Here is a 13,157-nt window from a genome sequence, read left to right as displayed (position 1 = left end):
TATTCTTTTGTTGTTGTTGTTCTAAGTCTTTGAGACCTGGTATGTGTTTTACATGTAAACACCTCTTAGTTTGGACCAGCCGTATTCCAAGTGTTCAATGGCCACCACGCTGGACAGGCCAGGTCTAGAAGGAGGATGGTTAGAGCGAGCTGGGAAGACCCTGCTTCCTTGTCTATAAAACAGGGGCAATGATTCCCACCTCTTGGAGGAGCCAGGTGCCTGGTAGCACTCTGCCACTGAAGTTGTATTGATCACAGTCTTTTTACATTACCTTCCAATATTTTTAATTGATAAAACACGTGGCGCCATCCAAGCCAGCTCTGGTCAGTGGTGGGAAAGCAGGTCCTGCAGTGGCTACAACACTGGGCTTGCTCACGAGGCCCCCAGCCCCTCTGGCAGACCATGCCCAAGGCATTATCTCTCCTTCCTGGTAGACAAGTCCCCTGGCCCAGAGTCACGAGGTTACCTGCTCTGGTTCACACAGCTTGGAAACAGTGGAGGTGGGGAGCCAGTGTGGTCTTTTGGGGGTCCAGCAGCCTGGACTGCAGACTCAGCTTGGGCACGTCTTGGCTGTGTGGCCTTGGGCAGATCCCCTAACCTCTCTGGGCCTCAATCAGAGCTCTGGATTTCTTGGTGGGCAGAGTAAGGTGCGTCATGTCTGGCAAAGCACTGATAAAGAGAAAACCTTGTTTTTGGAGAGAAATTGATATTTGACATTTAGGAACAAAGTGCGAATGTCATCATCATAGGAAAAATTAGCCCCTAGTTGGACTGTCTTACAAAGATTTTAATTTACAAATTTTATTTCAAATTACATATGGTGGGCGGAGGCATAAGGGGTTTTTCCCACACTTAGGACCTCACAGGTTTGCATGAAGCCCCACTCAGTTTCTTCATCTACAGAAGGGAGGCAATTATAGCAAACTTCTAGGGTTGTTGTAAGGTTTAAGTAGTAATATAAGTAATAGCTAACAATTTTGAGTGCTTTCTCTGTACCAGGCAAAGTTCTAAGCACATAAATTAATTTATTTAATCCAAGTGATAGTCATGCCCATTTTCCGGATGAGGAAACTGAGACACAGTAACTTATTTAAAAAGTTGCACAGCTTGAAAAGCAGGCACAAACTTTAGACCCAGGCAGCTTGGCACCAGAGCCCACGTTTGTAACCACTGTGCTGTCATCCTTCTTTGAGTGATGGTGGACCTGGAGTTAAGCATACGGGGTCTGGTCAGAGTTTGAGCCTGAGGCCCCTATCCCTGTCCTGCTCCATCTGTGCAGAGCCTTTCTGCCCCTCCCCCATGATCTCCCTGATGTGATGTGTATCTCTCTGTGAGACTTCCACATAAAACCGCACTCTCGGCAGGGCCCAGGGCGCAGCTGCCACGTTTGCTGCCTCTGTACTTTTGAACTGTTTTATCTGTGCAGAACGAGTGTTCTCACGGCCCACTGTGGGGGCAGGCGGGAGCGGTGTAGGCTGCTTTGATTGTTTCCTCTTTAGATCTCCATGAGGCATATCTCTTGGTGTCTGCAACTGGCCGGGCTGAGGACTGTGCATCTTTGGTCTTTGATCTGTGTCTCTGTACAGAGGGGAGGGACAGCAGCTTCTACAGAACAACTGTTGCTTTGGTACCTGACATCAAGGGCAGATTCGGAACTGATTCGGTAGCTGTGGGCAAGCTCCCCAACCACCCTCTTGCTCATGTCTACGATGGGGCTGGTCATGCAACCTTGGGAATTCTGGGGCTTTCCAGTGAGATGACCAGGCACAGCTCTGGGATGAGGTCTGGAATAGAGTAGGTGCCCACTGGCCTGTGCTCACAGCAGCCTCAGATGTCATGTTCCCTGCTCTTTGCCTGGCCAACTCCTATATGTTCTCCATCATGGGGCTTCCAAGTTATCCCTTTCAGGATACTTCTCTTGAAAGGCCCTTCTCCCTTTTTTCACTCCTCTGTGACAACTTTATCCTACCATTGTCACATTTGTCAAAGATGAGGCCATCATTTTATATCAGAAACAAGATGTTGAATTCATTGCTGTACTTTGCAAAGCTAGTTTGTCCAAATCAAGCAAGAGCTGAGTTTTGTAGGATTTGGGGAAGCGTGGAGTCCAGGGATGGGGGTACTTTCAGAAGCAGGAGGTTCTGGGAAAGGCTGACCCCCAGCTGTGGACATGTAGCTCTTGGAGTTATTGATCGCTTGACTTTCAGAGTCTGGGTGGGTACAAAACTGTCACTGACCAATTGAGATGAGTGTCAGACAAGGTTTGTGGTTACTTGTTCCTGTTGTGGGACTACGGCCAAAGGATGGCCTGACTTCCTTTCTCAGATTTGGAGAATAGGAACGTTTTATTCGCCCAAGCTTCTCCAAAGGACTGGGGGCTCCTTGAGGAGCTGTGTCATTATCATTACAGCATGGCTGGTGTCTGTACAATGTCAGGCACATGGTAAACAATCGCTAGATACCAGTCAACGAACAATGACGTTGCCCCTTCTGTGACCTCAGGATCCCTTTGCTTTTACCTCTTTTCAGTGCCTTGTGACAAGGTTTATTTACGGTAAACCGCCGATGTCGGGAGTGTGTTACTCAGGACTTTGCAGGTGCTTTTGGTGCCTGATATAGGGGCATCGACTGATTTCATTTTACTCAGCACATTTAAATTAGGTCTTAGATCTAGGCGTGGGAATGAATGAGGGAAAGACATGAGAGGGACGGGGTCAAAGTGAAAGGGCTCACCTTGAACGGGAGGGAGACACTTCACCTATTTAGACTAAAGGAAAGGAGGTCAGGATGGGTGTGATGTTAATAATGTGGAGGAGGGGAGAGAGTTGAGGGAGGATCTGATGGTCTCAGAGACATAGGAGATACAGTCCTCTGCAAGACTGAGGGGCATTGGGGCTGATGAGGGGATAATAGTTTAGCATATGATAATAAAAGATAACATTTATTAAACACTTGTCAAAAGTCATTACCATTATTAAGTATTATGTTACAGATAATAACTCATATCTGATAACAGATATCAAAAACCTTATGAGGCAGTAATAATTAACTGTGATCATTACCATTTTACAGGTGAGGAAACTAAGGCAAAGAGAAGTTAAATCCAAGGTCACACACAGCTAAGTAAGTGGTGGAGCTGATACTCCTATTCAAGAATGAATGCTGTTGCCCAGTATATCACACTATACATGGACGTTGAATTAAGTCCAAAGCTGGCTTGAGATGGGGGCTTCAAGATTGGGCCCAAGAATACGGATTTATAGAAGCAAGCAGGACTGTTAAGGTTGGAGTGCATAGCCAGAAAAAAAAAAAAAAAGACCTAGGAAGAGTTGGATTTCAGTGGATTGAGAAAGGAAGGAGGAGGGTGCTCCAGGCTGATGATGGGGCAATGTGTGCAAAGGCAAGGGTGCTGGAGGTTCCTGCAGCCTTGAGGGGTGCTGTGGGAGCTGAGTCTCAGGGCTGGTTGTCATAGAGGATCCTGGATGCCAGAGTCAATGATGTGGAGTCACTGCAGGGTTTTGATCTGAGCAGTGAAATGATTGCCGAAAGATTGCTAGTGATAGCCAGGGTGAAAGATGGGCTGGGTTGGAGGAAGCTGAGCAGAAAGCTTCTGCTGGTGATTGGATCAGGAGGAGGTAGAATGGAAGGGGTCCAGAGTCACCCCAGAGGTACTGACAGTGTACTCTGTAGAGGTGACATCTCTCATGATGGCAGACTGCCAGAGAAAGAGCAGGCTTCTACACATGTCATGAGTTCAGTGTTGGGTGTGTTGAACTTGAGGTGCTCATGGACCAAATGGGGGAAATGTTCAGGGGAAATGGTGCATTGCAATCTGGAGGTAACTTGGCTGCAGGTGAGTGTTTGAAAGTCAGTGACATGTTGTAACCCTAAGAAGCCATGGCATCATCCAACAAAAGTGTGAATCGACGAGGAAATCCCAGACCTATCTATCCACCCACTATTCAGCCCATTGCATTAGCGCAGGCATCCCACACACCCATTCCAGCCATCTGTTTATCTCATCCACCATCCCAATCATCTTCCCGTCACGCCCGTCTCTTCATACTTACCCAGCCATCCCATCTCATTCATCCAACTGCTCTCATCCCAGCCACCCACCTGCCCATCCGTCCATTCATCCCACCTTCTAATTCCATCTGTCCAACCACTGAGTCATCTTTTTGTCCACTGACCCATCTATCCCACTCATTCCCACCACTCATCTCCCCACCCCCCTGTCCATCCATCATCCATCCGTCCGTCCACTCATCCGTCCATTGAACCCATACGCCTACCCGCAATCCACCCACGCATGTTCTCCATCCCAACTGTTTACTTCTCTATTCACCACCAGCCACCTGTGACTTTTGAGCACTCAAAATGAGGCTAAGTCTAAACGGAGACGTACTGTAAGGTAAAATACATACTGGATTTCAAAGACAGTATCAAAAAAAGACTGTAAACCGTCTCATTTACAATTTTTCTGTTGATCACATGTTGAAACCAATATTGTTAATATATTGGGTTAAATAAATATGTCTTTAAAATTAATTTCACCAGTTTATACTTTCTTTTTTAACTTTATTTATTTTTAAATTTATTTTTAATTAAAAAAAAAATTTTGGCTGTACCACGCAGTGCGGCATGTGGGATCTTAGTTCCCTGACCAGGAATCAAACCCGCGCCCCCTGCATTGGAAGCGCAGAGTCTTTTTTTTTTTTTTTTTTTTTTAGTTTTTATTGGGGTATAGTTGCTTTACAATGTTGTGTTAGTTTCTACTGTACAGCAAAATGAATCAGCTGTGTGTGTACATATATCCCCTCTTTTTTGGATTTCCTTCCCATTTAGGTCACTGCAGAGCACTGAGTAGAGTTCCCTGTGCTTTACAGTAGGTTCTCATTAGTTATCTTTTTTATACATAGTATCAGTAGTGTACATATGTCAATCCCCCATCTCCCAATTCATCCCACCCAACCCCCTTGGTATCCATACGTTTGTTCTCTACATCTGTGTCTCTATTTCTGCTTTGCAAATAAGATCATCTATACCATTTGTTTAGATTCCACATATATGCGTTAATATACGATATATGTTTTTCTTTCTGACTTACTTCACTCTGTATGACAGCCTCTAGGTCCATCGACATCTCTACAAATGACCCAATTTCATCCCTTTTTATGGCTGAGTAATATTCCAGGAAGCATAGAGTCTTAAGCATTGGATGACCAGGGAAGTCCCTTTTTTTTTTTTTTTTAACTGTGGCTACTAGAAAATTTTATATTACACATGTGGCTTGCTTTATATTTCTATGGGATTGTGCTGATTTGTACCATCCATCATCCATCCATCCATACGTGCATCCATCCATCCCATCCTTCATTCCCTCCCTTCCTTCCATCCATTCATCTACCCAGTTACCACATTTGTCCATGCCACAGATGTTTAATTTCCACCTCCTGTGAATCAGTGGCTCTGTGGGTCATCAGAATAAGGAAACGGAGACGTCGAGCAGTTACAGAGCTTTGCCCAAGGGGCACAGATGGGGCTAGCGTCATCTGCCTCGCTAAAATCAGGGCGTCTCACCTCTCACCTTGGCTGCCTATTTGCTAGGTTTGCTTAAAGATAGAAAAGGGGTCTATCCTTTTCTTTGTGCATGTGTGTGTGTGTCGGGGGGGTGGCTGTTGGACTAGAGGACCAGCTGCCCCTCTCGCCAAGGGGACCACACGTTGTGGGGAGAGACAGACCCTTCAGAAGCCTCTCCTTGGTGGCCGTCATGAAAGGGTTATCCCCACACATTCGCTATTTGCAAAAATGTGGATTCTTTCAGATTCCCAAACTCATTTCCATGACAAAACTCTTGGGAAGAGAAGATGAAGGGCTGGCTTTCGCAGAACAATCTTCCAGCTGTAATGACGACTGAAGATGGCGCTGGGAAAAGGAATTATAATTAGAATATGAAATGGGGAAAATTAATCTATTCCAGTCAGTGGTAAAAGATATTCTCCTGGCATTTCGTGGAAATTCTTAGGCCGTTGTTCCCCACCCTCCTGAAACACACACACACTTTTTTTTTTTCACATTTTAAAGCGTGTGGAAGGTTGTGTGGTGTGAAAAAAGATTTTTGACTGAGGGACTGAGAACTGAAATATGCACAGAATTTAAGTTCTTCGGTGCCTTTGTGTGTCTCTACACGCGCGTGTCATATGTGTTTGTGTGCACGTTTCTCTGAGTTATATACGTATTCAGTTGCAGATGGCTGGGGTACTTACTCTCATCTGGGCATCCCCTCCCTTCCGTGTGTGCAGGGTCCGGCGGTTGCGTGCCAGTCCCGGGAAGGGTCTGTGCTGTGTACGCTCATGCTTGTGCTCTGGACGTCTTTGTGATGGTTGGTGCTACCCATGCATGTGGTATGTGTGTAACTGAGTGCTGTCTTGAACACTCTGTTGTGTGTGACGTGGGCCCCCAGCAGTTTGTGATGCATATGTTGTCACCATGCTTGGGCACACTGTGTGTCGTATACCTTTTTTTTTTTTTTTTTTTTTGCTGTATGCGGGCCTCTCACTGCTGTGGCCTCTCCCGTTGCGGAGCACAGGCTCCGGACGCGCAGGCTCAGCGGCCATGGCTTACAGGCCCAGCCACTCCGCTGCATGTGGGATCTTCCCGGACCGGGGCACGAACCCGCGTCCCCTGCATCGGCAGGGGGACTCCCAACCACTGCGCCACCAGGGAAGCCCTCGTATACCTTTGTGTGATGCTCACTCAGCATCACCGCTGTGCAGTGGGTGCCCATGTGGGCGTTTTCAGTCTGTTTTGTGCACGTGGAGGAGGAGGGGACTCTTCAGTGCCTAGGCTTTGTGACTTCTCCCCTTGGCATGCAGGTTCTTTCCCCCAGAAAGCCCCCCACCCCAAGAGGAGGGCTGAGGGGGTAAGTCTCAGGCCTTAGGGCCCTGGGGACCAAGGCAGGGGAAGCCTGGGAGGTTTCGGAGTCCCCTTCCCTCCTTCCTTCCCCCTACAAGGGCTCGGAGGTGGTGGAGCGCTGGACAGAGGTGGGCAGAGAGCAGACATCACCCACCCAGTCACCACCTTGGGGCCTCTGTTCATAGCTGCTCAGTAGCCGAGTCCTGTGCTCCAGGACACCATGCAAAGCACGCAGGGGCGACCCGATGGAGGCTGACCCAGGCCCTGCCTTGGGAACCTCTGCCAACTTCTCAGATTTTCCTTGAAGCAGGAAGCAAGCTTTGCTCTGGCATGTGGCTGCTCTTTCTTGTTTGAATAAACAAGTGAATGCAGAAGCCCACTTGATGACCTCATGGGGACCCACTGCTCAACCTCTTCACTACCCCCAGCATACACGCCTCAAAATCCAGGGTCTCTGTTCCTCCGCACCATTCCCCACTGCTCGCTGCAGGGAGTTCCTTCCTCGGCGAAGCATGACCACATACACATCGAACACCTCGTATGTGCAAGGCCCCGGCAAATGATTGGCTATGTGTGTGTGTGGGGGGGGGATGCAGCCAGGCCATGATCCCTGCCGCCAAGGAGCTTACAGCCTCGTGGGAGAGTCCAAGCCCAGGAAGCAAACAGACCACTCTGCAGTGCAGTTTCTCCCTAACTGCGTGATCTTGGGCAACTGTTTATTCTCTCGACCTGTTTCCTTGGTTTGAAACACTGGTTGTTGTGAGGGTTAAATGAGCTCTTTTATGGAAAGCATTTTGCTCGGTGCCAAGCACATTCATTCATTCACCAAATATTTGTTCATTGCCTGCTGTGCATGTCGGAGGAGAGAGCGGACCAGGGTGGCTTCGTTCTAGCCAGCATTTAATAAATGGGATATTACACAGTGTTTGGGGAATATCTTTCCCTCTGCTCCTTTAATACACGTCCCTGTACTTTTAATCGATACCATACTGTTTGATGACTATTGCTTTATAAAATGTTCCAAATACCTGGCTAAATTTCTTCCCCCTCCACTTCCCATCATTCTTTCTTTTAGAACATACATATAAATTACATGTGATTTTTAAAAAGGTCTTACTTTTATCGAAGAATATGTAGCCATGGTGACACATCTGATAAGTACCCAGGAGCTTTTGTTGAGAGCACTCTACCCTGCCTAAGTCGTAGTCCCGTTCCTGATGCCAGTCTGTGTCAGGTGTTGTGGGATTTGGAGATGACCAGGACACAGTTCCAGCCTCTATGCTGCTCCCACTCTGGGGCAGAAGACAGATATAGAGACAATCTGTGTTGTTAGAGGGAAAGCCAAAGGAGGTGAAAGCATGGCAGGCCTCTTGGAGGAGGTGTTTCTGAGCAGAGCCTTGAAGCCTAAGCTCCGGGGGTACAGTTTGGTAGATGGAGCCTTGCATTTGGGGTCATGCCCAGACTCTAGGCATGGCATGGCCTTTTCTTTTGCAAATCCAGCAGTCACCAAAGGACTCTGCCCATCCTTGTGTTGGGAAGGCACTTGGGTATAAACCCTAATCCCACTACCCCGATGGAAAGACAATGTGAGTGATGTAGTGGCTGTTTCATTCAATCAACAAGCATTTATTGAGTATCTGCTCTGTGTCAAGCACTATTGTAGGTATTTGGGAGGCATCAGTGTACAGACAGACTAAGACCCCGACCTCAAGTCCCCTCCATTTTCATAGGGGAAATCCAACTGTGAGCAATGAACGTGGTAAATAAGTAAATTATTTAGAAAGCTAGAAGGTAAAGGGGCTGTGGAACGATGAACAAGGGCAAGCAGGGCAAGGGAATCAGGGGTAGTGGGCTTCAGAGCACACAGAGGTAGGAGGCTGGCATCTGAGCCGTTGTTAGGAAAACCTCTCTGAGCGAAGAGGGTCTGGATGAACTGATGATTGCAGGATTGTGGACTTTTCCAACCTCCATGAGTGCTGCTTGGTGACGTCCATCCAAATTACAGACGCACACACGGTTAGATGCCGTGATTATACAGACTAATCCTACAGATAGACTCACACCCATGCAAAATGATGGATGTACAGAAATATTCACGGGAGCAATGTGGAAATAGCAAAAGCCTGGAAACAACTCAATTGCCCACATGCTTAACTAGTTAAATATATATGTTACAGGCATGCTGTGGCATACTAGGTACCAGAAAACAAAATTATGTCCTGACATAAAACACTTTCCAGGATGTGTTGCTAGGAGAAAAATAAGGTGCGAAATGGTGTGTATAGTATGCTGTCATTTATGTGAAAGCAATGACTCTAATGTATATACAGAGACTATCTCTGAAAGGATGTATAGGAAGCTGGTAGATGCAGCTGTTGTCTCTGGAGAGGGGCGGTGAATGCCTGGGAGGTGGGGGGAGGCGACTTTTCACTCTGTTGCTTTTTGTACTTTGGGAATTTTGAACCATATGAATATAACCTAATAAAAGGGTTTTTTTCAGTTACAGTAAACTGGCCAGCTGCTGTTGGTGCCCCCCCTCCCCCAGATCCCTTTACTGTCCAGCACGGCCTACTCCCATCTGCTGTGAGCACTGGCTAAAAATGGCTCACAGCTGGCACAATTCTCTGGAGAACTGTCCTTGGCCAAATGGGGGCCACCCTTCTCAGGTTATGACTCCTTCTGTCCCTTAAGGGCAGCCCACAGCCAATGACTGATGTACATGGGCTACAAAAGTGCAGCCTCTTGCTTCATGCTGGGACTAACTCTGTGGTACCATCCATGCCCCAGAGCTTGTGGTGGGGTCAGGCTACAGCGACTCTCCAGCTGGGACCACATCGTTGCTTAGCTCCTTCCCCTGTCCTATCCTGATCCCTCCCTCCCTTACAGGTTATTTCTGAAGAGCACTTCTCAAAGATCACATGCATTTGAACCCTTGTCTCAGGCTCTGCTTCTAGAGAACCCAACCCAAGACACTTGTCTCAAGCGAAGGGAACTGGAATTGAGCCAAGTGCTTTGAGCCAAGTGCTTCAGTGCAGCATCCCCTGGAGAGAGGACTACTGTCGTTATCCCCATTTGACAGATGTGGCACCTCAGAAGTTCAGACACCAGCTCAACATCACACATCAGGGAAAAGGGGAGCCAGTGGCCCCAGAGCCTCTGCTTCTCCCACTACACCTGCTCCCTCTTGCAGACAACTCCAGCCTTGGCAGCTGCTCAGAACACAGGGTGTAGTTCCTATACCTGGTTTTTACCACAGTCCTCACTGCCTAAGGGTCAAAGGTGAGGGGGCAGAGCCACTTGGGATGGTAAGACCCAGAGGATGGGTCGGGGCAGGCTGTCCTGATCCCAAGGCTCTGGAGACCTTGGCCTCTCTCCAGCTTGTGGAATTCCAGCTCTAGCTGAGAGCCTGATGTCATTTTGGCCAGGAGAAATATTTGCATACTTCCAGAGATGGGGAGCTCAGTGTCTGACAGGGCAGCCTGACACATCTATGGACAAGGTGTAAAGGGCAGAAAGGTGTTCCTCCCTGCATCCTAAGTGTGATGAACCCAAGCCATCAGAAGTCACAGAATAAGGACTGCTTCTTCTACCCTAGAGGGAGTCCTACTGAAATGGGGACTGGGCATCTTGGGCTCAGTCTTTGCTTCTCCAGGCTCCAGAGTCTTTTCCCCTCAGTGCTTTTAGTCCCCTGACCTCCTCTGGCTTCTCCTGGGCCCTTCTTGAGAACATTTTCATCAGAGCTGCCTCTCTTTCTCTGTTCCAGTTTGATGGTGAGAGTGCCTACGTGGGGATGAGTGACGGAAACCCAGAGCTTCTATCAACCAGCCAGGTGGGTGCCCCGTCCTCCCTGTCCAGCCTTGGGCTGGCTGGAGCCAAGCTGCTCCCGGGGTGGGATGGGAGGGGTGCAGAGCAGGTGGCTCAGCCCACTATTGTCCTCTCTTAGAATGATCAAGAATATCAGTTGAGACTCCCTCAACTGGGCAATCAAACTGGGACTGTAGTGTTTTCTGTACATCAACTACCTGGCTACTGTTGGCTTACAATGGGCATCATTGAAAACTTGATAAAACTCGAAATGTGTTGTCTGCACTCCCCATGCACAGAGGGGAAGTTTTCAGCAGTAACGGATAGAGATGTCACATGCTGTCTGGTGCTGCCTGCCTCTCGTCACCACACAGCACCCGTGGGGGCAGATGTTGGCGTGGAGGTGCTCACACCCACGTGTCAGCATTCGGGGCTCTCCTGCCCGCTGGGGAGGCTTGTGGACATGGTGAAAAGGGAGGAGAGCAGAGGCTTTCTGTGCAGCTTTTCTTGGTGGTGAAAGGGGCTGAGTCATCCCCGGGCAAGACTGTCCCCAGCTCCAGCCCAGCCCCTTGGGAGTCCCAGATGCCAGTTGGACAGATTTGCCACTGACAGCCTGGTCTCTGGAAATTAAGGTTTCTCTCAGCTGGGCATATCCTCGCTAGAGACTCAGATGCCAGAGAGGGTCCTCACTATAGTCTGGGGCCCCATGGAGGGTCCCACAAACATCCTGGAAGATGCTTCCCTAAAGCAGTGGTGCCTGCTGGGTGGCAGCAGCTCAGGGTGCTGGATGGAGGGCAGAGGGGTTTCATAGCTGCTGAGAAACTTGGGGAGCTGGAGGCCAAGCCTGTCCCTGGAGCTGCTGCCCCCCGCCCCCGGCTATGTAGTCGTGGAGGTCATGGCAGTCCAAGTTGGGTGGCTGGGACCACGTTTTCCAGCTGGGGAAACAGAAGCCTATTAATTCACAAACATTTATGTGCCCCACTCTGTGAGAGGTACTGTAGGGGACACAGATGAGAGAGACATGGGCTTGTGGCCCTTAGGGAACACTGCCGGTGAGGGGAGATACTGTTATCATCCCAGCGTGGCGTGGAAGCTCCTCTGTTACAGGGCGCTGCAGCCCCCTCCTCTGCCACTGCAGGGGTGTGCCTGTGGACCCTCCAGGCCGTACCCCGTCTATGGCCTGTGACTGTGTGAGCACCAGGGGGCCTGCTGAGAAGCTGCCGGCATATTGCTCTGACTTGTGCCAAGCTGCAAGAACTGGTGAGCCAGACTCCAGTCCTGGGAATGCTCATTTTGGAAGAGATCACAGAAGTCACTGAATTGTCCATAATCCACTTGGAAATGTGATGGTCTCAAAAGACCAGAGTTTACTTCTGAACACCTTATCCGAGCCCTTTCACAATGTTTCAACTGCATTTTGCTAACGTCCTGAGCCCTGGCTCTCAGAACCGTGCTATGCTGGAGTCGGCACTGGCTCAGTCCCTAGTGGAGACGGTTGGTACTGTGCTTCCACCAAGAAGAGCAAGTGGGACTCAGTGGGGCTCCGCGTCTGCTCTAGGCTTGGGCAGAGGGGGGCACAGTCCTTTTCAGGGTAGCTGGAGAACAAATAAATAACCCCCCGCCAAGTTGCTAACAGTAGCTTCAGCTGTTCACCCAACACTCGACAGTTTGCCCTTTTCTCAGTGGTTATTTCAGCTGACCTTCACGACCGCTTTGAGACGTACCATGAAGAAGTAAGACAGTATCGTTAACCCCATTTCATAGATGAGGCAACTGAGGCTCAAGGATGTTGACTGACTCAGCCAGCGGGCAGTACAGATGGAATTTGAACCTACAGGGCTGGGACTCAAAGCTCCACACACCTTGCTGTGTCTGTGGAGAGCTCCGTTCCCACCGCAAGTTTGCCACCAACTTGCTTCAGCCTAAATGTCACTTCCTTAGAGAGCTCTTGGTGACCCCCAAATCCAAATTAGGTCCCTTCTCTGTAATTCTGTCTCATGGTACCATGTCCTTTTAGTTCACAGCGTTTGTCACTGTGGTTGTCTGCTTTGTGGGTTGACTTGAATAACATCTGGTTTCTATCCTAGACTGTGGCCTCCCTGAGAGCAGGATCTGGTCTCTCTTATTCACTGTTGTGCCCCCCTGTTGGGCCATAATGCCTGGCACAAAGGATGCACTCAGGAAATACTTACGTAATGAATGCATTTCCTTAACAGTGTAACGAGGTGGTTGGACTCCCTAAGGGTCCTTCCAAGTCTCTTGTGCTGTCACTCAGAGAGTCTCCCTAACTTAGAACTTTATAGAGAAGATATCAGGATTCTCTGAGTCCACGTGGTGGCACAAGCCAACCTTGACGTGAGCAGACTTAGCAATTACAATCTAGACTTATTATAGTGTATCAGTTAGCTTTTTTTTTTTTTTTTTTTTTTTTTTTT

At 48.7% G+C, this 13,157-nt stretch overlaps 1 protein-coding gene across 2 annotated transcripts in view; it reads left to right on the top strand.

The window, feature by feature from the left end:
* TOX2 (TOX high mobility group box family member 2) overlaps positions 1–13,157 on the top strand; it is a 136,612-nt gene that overhangs the window by 43,497 nt on the left and 79,958 nt on the right. For both annotated transcript variants that reach the window (XM_029221459.1, XM_029221458.1), the window contains exon 2: positions 10,682–10,747. In XM_029221459.1, coding sequence (XP_029077292.1) covers positions 10,682–10,747 — 66 coding nt within the window. The remainder of the gene's footprint in view (positions 1–10,681; positions 10,748–13,157) is intronic.

This window comes from Monodon monoceros, unplaced genomic scaffold (assembly GCF_005190385.1).
Source record: "Monodon monoceros isolate NGI ecotype Baffin Bay Population unplaced genomic scaffold, NGI_Narwhal_1 Super_Scaffold_13, whole genome shotgun sequence".
Taxonomy (NCBI): domain Eukaryota; kingdom Metazoa; phylum Chordata; class Mammalia; order Artiodactyla; family Monodontidae; genus Monodon; species Monodon monoceros.
The sequence above is the reverse complement of the archived record's forward strand: the minus strand, read 5'-3'. Positions and strand labels throughout refer to the sequence as shown.